The 13,650-nt window shown below is 51.9% G+C and overlaps 1 protein-coding gene across 1 annotated transcript; it reads left to right on the top strand.

Moving 5' to 3' along the window:
• The first annotated feature begins 2,306 nt into the window (after positions 1–2,306).
• LOC140458719 (uncharacterized) lies at positions 2,307–13,403 on the top strand. The gene is made up of 4 exons (XM_072553382.1): positions 2,307–2,811; positions 2,875–3,720; positions 5,935–9,678; positions 12,538–13,403. Exons 1-4 carry the CDS (start codon positions 2,484–2,486, stop codon positions 12,714–12,716), a joined length of 5,097 nt encoding a protein of 1,698 aa, XP_072409483.1. The 5' UTR covers positions 2,307–2,483; the 3' UTR covers positions 12,717–13,403.
• The last annotated feature ends 247 nt before the right edge of the window (positions 13,404–13,650 follow it).

Here is a 13,650-nt window from a genome sequence, read left to right as displayed (position 1 = left end):
CAGCAACAACCAGTATATCGTCCCCAGCAACAACCAGCACATCAACCCCAGCAACAATTACATCAACCCCAGCAACAACCAGCACATCAACCCCAGCAACAACCAGCACATCAACCCCAGCAACAATCAGCACATCAAACACCGCAACAACCAGCACATCAACCCCAGCAACAACCAGCACATCAACCCCAGCAACAACCAGTACATCGACCCCAGCAACAACCAGCACATCGATCCCAGCAACAACCAGTGCATCAACCCCAGCAACAACCAGCACATCAACCCCAGCAACAACCAGTACATCGACCCCAGCAACAACCAGTACATCAACCCCAGCAACAACAATTACATCAACCCCAGCAACAACCAGCACAACAAACCCAGCAACAACCAGTACATCAATCCCAGCAACAACTACATCAATTACAGCAACAACCAGTAAATCAAATCCAGCAACAACCAGTACATCAACCCCAGCAACAAGCAGTACATCAACCCCAGCAACAACCAGTACATCAACCCCAGTAACAACCAGCACATCAACTCCAGCAACAACCAGGATGTCAACACCAGCAACAACCAGCACATCAACCCCAGCAACAACCAGTACATCAACCCCAGCAACAACCAGGACATCACCCCGAGTAACAACCAGTACATCAAACCCAGCAACAAACAGTACATCACCCCCAGCAACAACCAGTACATCAACCACAGGAACAACCAGTACATCGATCCCAGCAGCAACCAGCACATCGCCCCCAGCAACAACGAGTACATCAACCCCAGCAACAACCAGTACATCGACCCCAGCAACAACCAGTACATCGACCCCAGCAACAACCAGCACATTGACAGCAGCAACCAGTACATCAACCCCAGCAACAACCAGTACATCAACCGCAGCAACAACCAGCACATCAGCCCCAGCAACAACCAGCACATTAACCCCAGCAACAACCAGCACATCAACCCCAGCAACAATCAGCACATCAAACCCCGCAACAACCAGTACATCAACCCCAGCAACAACCAGTACATCATCCCCAGCAACAACCAGTACATCGCTACCAGCAATAACCAGCACATTACCCCCAGTAACAACCACAACATCGACCCCAGTAGCAACCAGCACATCAACCCCAGCAACAGCCAGTACATCAACACCAGCAACAACGAGTACATCGATCCCAGCAACAACCAGTGCATCAAATCCAGCAACAACCAGTACATCGACCGCAGCAACAACCAGTACATCAACCCCAGCAACAACCAGCATATCAACCCCAGCAACAACCAGTACATCGATCCCAGCAACAACCAGTACATCACCCCCAGGTACAACCAGTACATCACCCCCAGCAACAACCAGTACATCATCCACAGCAACAACCAGCACATCCATCCCAGCAACAACAATTACATCGATCCAAACAACAACCAGTACATCAAATCCAGCTTCAACCAGTACATCATCCCCAGCAACAACCAGTACATCGACCCCTGCAGCAATCAGCACATCAACCCCAACAGCAACCAGCACATCGACCCCAGCAACAACCAGTACATCGACACCAGCAACAACTAGTACATCAACCCCAGCAACAACCAGCACACCGACACCAGCAACAACCAGTACATCAACACCAGCAACAACCAGTGCATCAAATCAATCAACAACCAGTACATCGACCCCAGCAACAATCAGCACATCGACCCCAGCAGCAACCAGCGCATCGACACCAGCAGCAACCAGTACATCGTCCCCAGCAACAATCAGCACATCGACCCCAGCAACAACCATTACATCGACACCAGCAACAACCAGTACATCACCCCCAGCCACAACCAGTACATCACCCCCAACAACAACCAGTACATCATCCACAGCAACAACCAGTACATCGATCCCAGCAGCAACCAGCACATCGACCCCAGCAACAACCAGTACATCAACCCCAGCAATAACCAGCACATCAACCCCAGCAACAACCAGTACATCAACCCCAGCAACAACCAGTACATCAACCCCAGCAGCAACCAGTACATCGATCCCAGCAACAACAATTACATCAACCCCAGCAACAACCAGCACATCAACCCCAGCAGCAACCAGTACATCAAGCCCAGCAACAACCAGCACATCAACCCCAGCAACAACCAGTACATCGACCCCAGCAACAACAATTACATCAACCCCAGCAACAACCAGCACATCAACCGCAGCATCAACCAGTACATCAACCCCAGCAACAACCAGTACATCGACCCCAGCAACAACCAGCACATCGATCACAGCAACAACCAGTATATCGACACCAGCAATAACCAGCACATCAACCCCAGCAACAACCAGTACATTGATCCCAGCAACAACCAGCAAATCAACACCAGCAACAACAAGCACGTCAACCCCAGCAACAACCAGCACATCAAGCCCAGCAACAACCAGTACATCAACTGCAGCAACAACCAGTACATTGATGCCAGCAACAACGAGCACATCAACCCCAGCAACAACGAGCACATCAACCCCAGCAACAACCAGCACATCGACCCCAGCAACAACCAGCACATCAACCCCAGCAACAACTAGCACATCAACCCCAGCAACAACCAGTACATCAACCCCAGCAACAACCAGCACATCAACCCCAGCAACAACCAGCACATCAACTCCAGCAACAATCAGCACATCAAACACCGCAACAACCAGCACATCAACCCCAGCAACAACCAGCACATCAACCCCAGCAACAACCAGTACATCGAACCCAGCAACAACCAGTACATCCACACCAGCAACAACCAGTACATCAACTGCAGCAACAACCAGTACATTGATGCCAGCAACAACGAGCACATCAACCCCAGCAACAACGAGCACATCAACCCCAGCAACAACCAGCACATCGACCCCAGCAACAACCAGCACATCAACCCCAGCAACAACTAGCACATCAACCCCAGCAACAACCAGTACATCAACCCCAGCAACAACCAGCACATCAACCCCAGCAACAACCAGCACATCAACTCCAGCAACAATCAGCACATCAAACACCGCAACAACCAGCACATCAACCCCAGCAACAACCAGCACATCAACCCCAGCAACAACCAGTACATCGAACCCAGCAACAACCAGTACATCAACCCCAGCAACAACAATTACATCAACCCCAGCAACAACCAGCACAACAAACCCAGCAACAACCAGTACATCAATCCCAGCAACAACTACATCAATTACAGCAACAACCAGTAAATCAAATCCAGCAACAACCAGTACATCATCCCCAGCAACAACCAGTACATCAACCCCAGCAGCAACCAGCACATCAACCCCAGCAACAACCAGTACATCAACACCAGCAACAACCAGTACATCGATCCCAGCAACAACCAGCACATCAACCCCAGCAACAACCAGCACATCAACCCCAGCAACAACAATTACATCAACCCCAGCAACAACCAGCACATCAACCCCAGCAACAACCAGTACATCATCCCCAGCAACAACCAGTACATCATCCCCAGCAACAACCAGCACATCAACCCCAGCAACAACCAGCACATCAACCCCAGCAACAACCAGTACATCGATCCCAGCAACAACCAGCACATCGATCCCAGCAACAACCAGTGCATCAACCCCAGCAACAACCAGCACATCAACCCCAGCAACAACCCGTACATCGACCCCAGCAACAACCAGTACATCAACCCCAGCAACAACAATTACATCAACCCCAGCAACAACCAGCACAACAAACCCAGCAACAACCAGTACATCAATCCCAGCAACAACTACATCAATTACAGCAACAACCAGTAAATCAAATCCAGCAACAACCAGTACATCATCCCCAGCAACAACCAGTACATCAACCCCAGCAACAACCAGCACATCAACCCCAGCAACAACCAGTACATCAACACCAGCAACAACGAGTACATCGATCCCAGCAACAACCAGTGCATCAAATCCGGCAACAACCAGTACATCAACCCCAGCAACAACCAGCACATCGACCTCAGCAGCAACCAGCATATCGACCCCAGCAACAACCAGTACATCCACACCAGCAACAACCAGTACATCAACCGCAGCAACAATCAGCACTTCAAACCCAGCAACAACCAGTACATCACCCCCAGCAACAACCAGTACATCGATCCCAGCAGCAACCAGCACATCGACCCCAGCAACAACCAGGACATCAACCCCAGCAACAACCAGTACATCAACCCCAGCAACAATCAGTACATCAACCCCAGCAACAACCAGCACAAAGATCCCAGCAACAACCAGCACATCAACCCCAGCAACAACCAGTACATCGACCCCAGCAACAACTAGCACATCGATCCCAGCAACAACCAGTGCATCAACCCCAGCAACAACCAGCACATCAACCCCAGCAACAACCAGTACATCGACCCCAGCAACAACCAGTACATCAACCCCAGCAACAACAATTACATCAACCCCAGCAACAACCAGCACAACAAACCCAGCAACAACCAGTACATCAATCCCAGCAACAACTACATCAATTACAGCAACAACCAGTAAATCAAATCCAGCAACAACCAGTACATCATCCCCAGCAACAACCAGTACATCAACCCCAGCAGCAACCAGCACATCAACCCCAGCAACAACCAGTACATCAACACCAGCAACAACGAGTACATTGATCCCAGCAACAACCAGTGCATCAAATCCGGCAACAACCAGTACATCAACCCCAGCAACAACCAGCACATCAACCCCAGCAACAACCAGCACATCAACCCCAGCAACAACCAGTACATCGACCCCAGCAACAACCAGCACATCGATCCCAGCAACAACCAGTGCATCAACCCCAGCAACAACCAGCACATCAACCCCAGCAACAACCAGTACATCGACCCCAGCAACAACCAGTACATCAACCCCAGCAACAACAATTACATCAACCCCAGCAACAACCAGCACAACAAACCCAGCAACAACCAGTACATCAATCCCAGCAACAACTACATCAATTACAGCAACAACCAGTAAATCAAATCCAGCAACAACCAGTACATCATCCCCAGCAACAACCAGTACATCAACCCCAGCAACAACCAGCACATCAACCCCAGCAACAACCAGTACATCAACACCAGCAACAACGAGTACATCGATCCCAGCAACAACCAGTGCATCAAATCCGGCAATAACCAGTACATCAACCCCAGCAACAACCAGCACATCGACCTCAGCAGAAACCAGCATATCGACCCCAGCAACAACCAGTACATCCACACCAGCAACAACCAGTACATCAACCGCAGCAACAATCAGCACTTCAAAACCAGCAACAACCAGTACATCACCCCCAGCAACAACCAGTACATCGATCCCAGCAGCAACCAGCACATCGACCCCAGCAACAACCAGGACATCAACCCCAGCAACAACCAGTACATCAACCCCAGCAACAATCAGTACATCAACCCCAGCAACAACCAGCACAAAGATCCCAGCAACAACCAGTACATCTACCCCAGCAACAACAATTACATCGATCCAAACAACAACCAGTACATCAAATCCAGCAACAACCAGTACATCATCCCCAGCAACAACCAGTACATCGACCCCCGCAGCAACCAGCACATCAACCCCAGCAACAACCAGTACATCAACACCAGCAACAACCAGTGCATCAAATTCAGCAACAACCAGTACATCAACACCAGCAACAACCAGTACATCAACACCAGCAACAACCAGGACATCAACCCCAGCAACAACCAGTACATCAACACCAGCAACAACCAGGACATCAACCCCAGCAACAACCAGTACATCGACCCCAGCAACAATCAGCACATCGACCCCAGCAGCAACCAGCTCATCGACCCCAGCAATAACCAGTACATTGACACCAGCAACAACCAGGACATCAACCCCAGCAACAATCAGCACATCAAACCCAGCAACAACTAGTACATCACCCCCAGCAACAACCAGTACATCACCCCCAAAAACAACCAGTACATCATCCACAGCAACAACCAGTACATCGATCCCAGCAGCAACCAGCACATCGACCCCAGCAACAACCAGCACATCAACCCCAGCAACAACCAGCACATCAACCCCAGCAACAACCAGTACATCAATCCCAGCAACAACCAGTACATCGACCCCAGCAACAACCAGTACATCATCCACATCAACAACCAGTACATCGATCCCAGCAACAACCAGTATATCGTCCCCAGCAACAACCAGCACATCAACCCCAGCAACAATTACATCAACCCCAGCAACAACCAGCACATCAACCCCAGCAACAACCAGCACATCAACCCCAGCAACAATCAGCACATCAAACACCGCAACAACCTGCACATCAACCCCAGCAACAACCAGCACATCAACCCCAGCAACAACCAGTACATCGACCCCAGCAACAACCAGCACATCGATCCCAGCAACAACCAGTGCATCAACCCCAGCAACAACCAGCACATCAACCCCAGCAACAACCAGTACATCGACCCCAGCAACAACCAGTACATCAACCCCAGCAACAACAATTACATCAACCCCAGCAACAACCAGCACAACAAACCCAGCAACAACCAGTACATCAATCCCAGCAACAACTACATCAATTACAGCAACAACCAGTAAATCAAATCCAGCAACAACCAGTACATCATCCCCAGCAACAACCAGTACATCAACCCCAGCAACAACCAGCACATCAACCCCAGCAACAACCAGTACATCAACACCAGCAACAACGAGTACATCGATCCCAGCAACAACCAGTGCATCAAATCCGGCAACAACCAGTACATCAACCCCAGCAACAACCAGCACATCGACCTCAGCAGCAACCAGCATATCGACCCCAGCAACAACCAGTACATCCACACCAGCAACAACCAGTACATCAACCGCAGCAACAATCAGCACTTCAAAACCAGCAACAACCAGTACATCACCCCCAGCAACAACCAGTACATCGATCCCAGCAGCAACCAGCACATCGACCCCAGCAACAACCAGGACATCAACCCCAGCAACAACCAGTACATCAACCCCAGCAACAATCAGTACATCAACCCCAGCAACAACCAGCACAAAGATCCCAGCAACAACCAGTACATCTACCCCAGCAACAACAATTACATCGATCCAAACAACAACCAGTACATCAAATCCAGCAACAACCAGTACATCATCCCCAGCAACAACCAGTACATCGACCCCCGCAGCAACCAGCACATCAACCCCAGCAACAACCAGTACATCAACACCAGCAACAACCAGTGCATCAAATCCAGCAACAACCAGTACATCAACACCAGCAACAACCAGTACATCAACACCAGCAACAACCAGGACATCAACCCCAGCAACAACCAGTACATCAACACCAGCAACAACCAGGACATCAACCCCAGCAACAACCAGTACATCGACCCCAGCAACAATCAGCACATCGACCCCAGCAGCAACCAGCTCATCGACCCCAGCAATAACCAGTGCATCGACACCAGCAACAACCAGGACATCAACCCCAGCAACAATCAGCACATCAAACCCAGCAACAACCAGTACATCAACACCAGCAACAACCAGTACATCAACACCAGCAACAACCAGGACATCAACCCCAGCAACAACCAGTACATCAACACCAGCAACAACCAGGACATCAACCCCAGCAACAACCAGTACATCGACCCCAGCAACAATCAGCCCATCGACCCCAGCAGCAACCAGCTCATCGACCCCAGCAATAACCAATACATCGACACCAGCAACAACCAGGACATCAACCCCAGCAACAATCAGCACATCAAACCCAACAACAACTAGTACATCACCCCCAGCAACAACCAGTACATCACCCCCAACAACAACCAGTACATCATCCACAGCAACAACCTGTACATCAACCCCAGCAACAACCAGCACATCAACCCCAGCAACAACCAGCACATCAACCCCAGCAGCAACCAGTACATCAACCCCAACAGCAACCAGTACATCGACGCCAGCAACAGCCAGTACATCAATCCCGGCAACAACCAGTACATCATCCACATCAACAACCAGTACATCGATCCCAGCAACAACCAGTATATCGACCCCAGCAACAACCAGCACATCAACCCCAGCAACAACAATTACATCAACCCCAGCAACAACCAGCACATCAACCCCAGCAACAACGAGCACATTAACCCCAGCAGCAACTAGCACATCAACCCCAGCAGCAACCAGTACATCAACCCCAACAGCAACCAGTACATCGACGCCAGCAACAGCCAGTACATCAATCCCGGCAACAACCAGTACATCGACCCCAGCAACAACCAGGACATCAACCACAGCAACAACCAGTACATCAACCCCAGCAACAGCCAGCACATCAACCCCAGCAACAACCAGTACATCAACCCCAGAAACAACCAGCACATCAACCCCAGCAACAACCAGTACATCAACCCCAGCAACAACCAGGACATCAACCCCAGAAACAACCAGCACATTAACCCCAGCAACAACCAGCACATCAACCCCAGCAGCAAACAGCACATCAACCCCAGCAACAACCAGTACATCAACCCCAGCCACAACAAGCACATCAACCCCAGCAGCAACCAGCACATCAATCCCAGCAACAACCCGTACATCGACACCAGCCACAACCAATACATCAATCCCAGTAACAACCAGCACATCAACCCCAGCAACAACCAGTCCATCGACCCCAGCCACAACAAGCACATCAACCCCAGCAACAACCAGCACATCAACCCCAGCAACAACCAGCACATCAACCCCAACAACAACCAGTACATCAACCCCAGCAACAACCAGTACATCGACCCCAGCCACAACAAGGACATCAACCCCAACAACAACCAGTACATCAACCCCAGCAACAACCAGTACATCAACCGCAGCCACAACCAACACATCAACCCCAGCAACAACCAGCACATCAACCCCAGCAACAAACAGTACATCGACCCCACCAACATTCAGCACATCAACCCCAGCAACAACTAGCACATCAACCCCAGCAACAACCAGTACATCGACCCCAGCCACAACCAGCACATCAACCCCAACAACAACCAGTACATCAACTCCAGCAACAATCAGCACATCAACCCCAGCAACAACTAGTACATCAACCCCAGCAACAACCAGCACATCAACCCCAATAACAACCAGTACATCAACCCCAGCAACAACCAGCACATCAACCCCAAAAACAACCAGGACATCATCCGCAGCAACAACCAACACATCAACCCCAGCAACAACCAGTACATCAACCCCAGCATCAACCAGTACATCGATCCCAGCAACAACCAGTACATCAACACCAGCATCAACCAGTACATTGATCCCAACAACAACCAGTACATCGATCCCAACAACAACCAGTACTTCAACCCCAGCAACAACCAGTACACCAACCCCAGCAACAAACAGTGCATCGATCCCAGCAACAACCAGTACATCGATCCCAGCAACAACCAGCACATCGACCCCAGCAACATCCAGTACATCGATCCCAACAACAACCAGTACATCAACCCCAGCAACAACCAGTACACCAACCCCAGCAACAACCAGCACATCGACCCAAGCGAATGGTAATTTCAAACGTGTAGCCTGGTGATTCCCGTCAAAGAAGTCCCCTACCTTATCACTCAGTGACTCGAGGGCTCCTGCCCCCTTCCTCCTGCCCCCTTCCTCCCACCCACTCCGTTCCTCTGCCCATCACCCCCTCCTGTCCCTCCCTCAGGAAAATTTCCCTTTCACTGGGGAATGAAAGCATCAACTGGGGTCAAGCACTCAGCGGGTCAGAGTCCAGTCCCTGCCCCTGGTGGGGGGTGGGGTGGTGGGTCTGGGGAGGGGACAATGCCAACATTCCCCATTGGTGTACAGCGTTGGGTGAGACTGTGTGATGGGACCGGATTTTATAACAAATGCGGAAACAATTCGTGGCTGTGACTCCTCTTTTCTACCGTAACCTCCCACCCCACACCCACACCTCAAACCCCACCACCCTCCCTGATGCCATGAACCCCCACCCACCCCAGGTCCTGCCCCACCTTCCTCCTTGATTCATACCCCCCTCTGTGTTTCATCCTTTAATACCAGCAGCACCTCGGGAAGGGGTTTCCAGCCTCCGAGTGTGAACCCTCCTCCTCCCCGTCCGTGTCCTGAGTGGGAGGGTTGTATCCCGGGGAAACGTACTCCCATTCCCGAGGTTCTCCCCCCAACTCCACGCCTTCAGAATATGATCCGTCTTGATCTCAGTATCGGAGCGGCCGAGCCCACCCCCCCTCTGGGACAGATCCCACACCACTCCACACACTCAGGCCAGGAAGGGGCCATGGGATCTTTCTGTGTACTGCAGGAAACTCCCTCCCCCAGACCCCAGCCCCAGAGTGAACCTCTGCTCCCCCCTTCACTGTCCTGTCACTGACCGAGCCTGTGTGGGTAGGACCCCCTCCCCCTCCCCTCCCCCTCCCCTCCCCCAGACCCCAGCCCCAGAGCAAACTTCCCCTCCCCCCCTTCACCATCCTGTCACTGACCAAGCCTATGTGGGTAGGACCCCCTCCCCTCCCCCTTCCCCCCTCTCCCCCTCCCCCTCCCCTCCCCTCCCTTTACCGTCCTGTCACTGACCGAGCCTGTGTGGGTAGGACCCCCTCCCCCTCCCCCTCCCCTTCCCCCCTCTCCCTCTCCCCCTCCCCTTCCCCCCTCTCCCCCTCCCACCCCCTCCCCCCCCCCTTCCCCCCTCGCCCCCTCCCCTCCCCTCCCTTCACCGTCCTGTCACTGACCGAGCCTGTGTGGGTAGGCAGTGTCCTGAGATTCCTTATATTCCATGGCGTTTTCCCGGAAGCGGCGATTGGATTATTACCTTCGCTCCCCTCCCCCGACCCGGCCACAATTTCAGACAGCACATTCCCACATCCCAATCACACGCCCCGTTCCGAAAAGTTGCTCTAATTCTCGGTCGCCCACGCCCCCTTCCTAGAATCCCACAGCACGGAAACAGACCCTTTGGCCCAATCAGTCCGTGCTGACCACAATCCCAAACTAACCCAGTCCCAGCTGCCTGCTCCTGGCCCATATCCCTCCAAACATTTCCTATACATGGCCTTATCCAAATGGCTGTTAAATGCTGTAACTGTCCCCACATCCACCACTTCCTCAGGAAGGTCATTCCACACTCAAACCACCTTCTGTGTAAAACATCGGCCCCTCCTCTCCTTTTTAGATCTCTCTCCTCTCACATTAAAAATGTTCCCCTTCGAGTGACAAAATCCCCTGTCCTGGAGAAAAGACCCCGCCCACTAATCCTATCCATCCCCGTCATTATTTTATACACACTCGCTCCAGTGAAGTAAGTCCCAAATTACCCAGCCTTCCTCTCTAACACAAACCTTCCATACCCGGTAACTTCCTGGGAAATCTCTTCAGGACCCGCTCCAGTTTAATATTATCGTTCTGATAATAGGGAGATCAGAACGGGACTCAGTATTCCAGACGAGGTTTCATCAATGTCCTTTAATATCCCACTCAACCTCACTCCCCTCAACCTTTAATATCCCACCCAGTCTAATCCCAATCTCCCCCTCACACCCTTTAATTTCCCACCCAGTCTAAACTCACACTCCCTCTCACTCCCCACACCCTCCAATATCCCACCCAGTCTAATCCCACTCTCCCCCTCACTCCCCTCAACCTTTAATATCCCACCCAGTCTAATCCCTCTCTCCCCCTCACTCCCCACTCCCTTTAATATCCCACCCAGTCTAATCCCACTCTCCCCCTCACTCCCCTCAACCTTTAATATCCCACCCAGTCTAATCCCACTCTCCCTCTCACTCCCCACACCCTTTAATACCCCACCCAGTCTAATCCCACTCTCCCTCTCACTCCCCACACCCTCCAATATCCCACCCAGTCTAATCCCACTCTCCCTCTCACTCCCCACACACTTTAATATCCCACCCAGTCTAATCCCACTCTCCCTCTCACTCCCCATACCCTTTAATATCCCACCCAGTCTAATCCCACTTGCCCCTCGAACCCACTTTCTCCCTCAGACCCATCACCCTTTAATACCCCACCCAGCACCTTCCTTCCCTATTCCTTGATGCAGTCACTGGGGGCGGCACGGTGGCACAGTGGTTAGCACTACTGTCTCACAGCGCCAGAGACCCAGGTTCAATTCCCGCCTCAGGCGACTCTCTGTGTGGAGTTTGCACGTTCTCCCTGTGTCTGCGTGGGTTTCCTCCGGGTGCTCCGGTTTCCTCCCACAGTCCAAGGATGTGCAGGCCAGGTGAATTGGCCATGCTCAATTGCCCGTAGTGTTAGGTAAGGGGTAAGGGGTAGGGGTGGGTTGCACTTTAGCGGGGCGGTGTGGACTTGTTGGGCCGAAGGGCCTGTTTCCACACTGTAAGTAATCTAATCTTTTTTGGATTATTTCCCCCCCACAGCTCCACTGAGTCGAGAAGTGATCGTTATCATCGCACTGGTGGTGGTCACGGTGGTCCTCATCATCTTGCTCACAGTGCTGATACTGAGACGCAGAGCGATCAGACAGCGGTATGATGGATTGCCATCCAATCATCTGCTGTCACCAGGGGGGATACGTCTTTCCTCCTTCTCACCGTGAGCAGTGGAGCCAAACCCAGATGTGATGTCAGCACAGGACGTGCGGAAGCTTGCATGCTGGGAAATGATGCTAACTTGACGTCAACGCTCAACCAACTGACTGTGAAAGGAACAGGCCTCTGTGGACCCTGCAAGTGCCTGACAAGCCGAGGGTCGGGGGAGCCAAAGGGGATAGAATAAGGAATCATAGAGCCAGATGTTCTCCACTGCCCTTGGAATCTCTTGGAAAGTTCTGATCCACAGGGTCTGGGCAAGAGAAGGGAATGGGACAACTCCAGAGCCCCCCCTCCCGGTGAAGAGCCCCAGAGTTTGGAATTGGCAGGAGAGGACGAGGTGCAGCCCAGTTCAAGGCACAGCGATGGGATTAGAGCTCACACGATAATGGTCACAGAGTAACAGCAACCCAGAGTTGGGCACTGGATATGAAGCTGTTCCGAATTACCGAGATACATGCACGTTGTCAGCCATTTAAATGCAAATACAGATTAAGATTTCCGGCACTCCAGTTTAAGGGTCTCTCTCTGTCACACCATGCCAACCAGGGCGATGGGGTAAATAAGGGGTTTGTATGCACAGAGAACAATGGGGAGGCAGTGTGGATATTGGCAACACCCAGACTGCTGTCCACTTTAACAGTCATTGTCAAATTCACCTTCCTCTCCTCAACTTTATTGAAAGCAACGTTCAACAGGGATCAATGTGAGGGGATGCACTGGGGTGGGGGATGCAAGGCAAGGGAGTAGGTGGTGGGCAGTAGGGCCCTGGGGGTGCCCGAGGGTCAGAGGGAGCTCGGTGGGTGTGTTCCCCGCTCCCGTAAGGTATTGGGACAGGCGGGTAAAGTGGTTAAGGAGGGACACGGGACACTTACCTTTATTAGCCAGGGAGGGGGGAACAGAGTTGAAGAGCAGGGAGGTGAGGCTGGAACTGTCTCAAAC

This window comes from Chiloscyllium punctatum, chromosome 34 (genome assembly GCF_047496795.1).
Source record: "Chiloscyllium punctatum isolate Juve2018m chromosome 34, sChiPun1.3, whole genome shotgun sequence".
Lineage (NCBI taxonomy): Eukaryota > Metazoa > Chordata > Chondrichthyes > Orectolobiformes > Hemiscylliidae > Chiloscyllium > Chiloscyllium punctatum.
This window is presented reverse-complemented; position numbering and strand designations above follow the sequence as displayed.

Excerpts from the sequence above, each read along its gene's own strand:
- LOC140458719 (XM_072553382.1), top strand. The coding sequence starts at position 2,484 with ATGCCAGCAACAACGAGCACATCAACCCCAGCAACAACGAGCACATCA. Across the intron at positions 2,812-2,874 it reads ATCCACACCAGCAACAACCA|CAACAACGAGCACATCAACC; the intron begins GTACATCAACTG and ends CATCAACCCCAG. Across the intron at positions 3,721-5,934 it reads ATCGACCCCAGCAACAACCA|CAACAACCAGGACATCAACC; the intron begins GTACATCAACCC and ends CATTGACACCAG.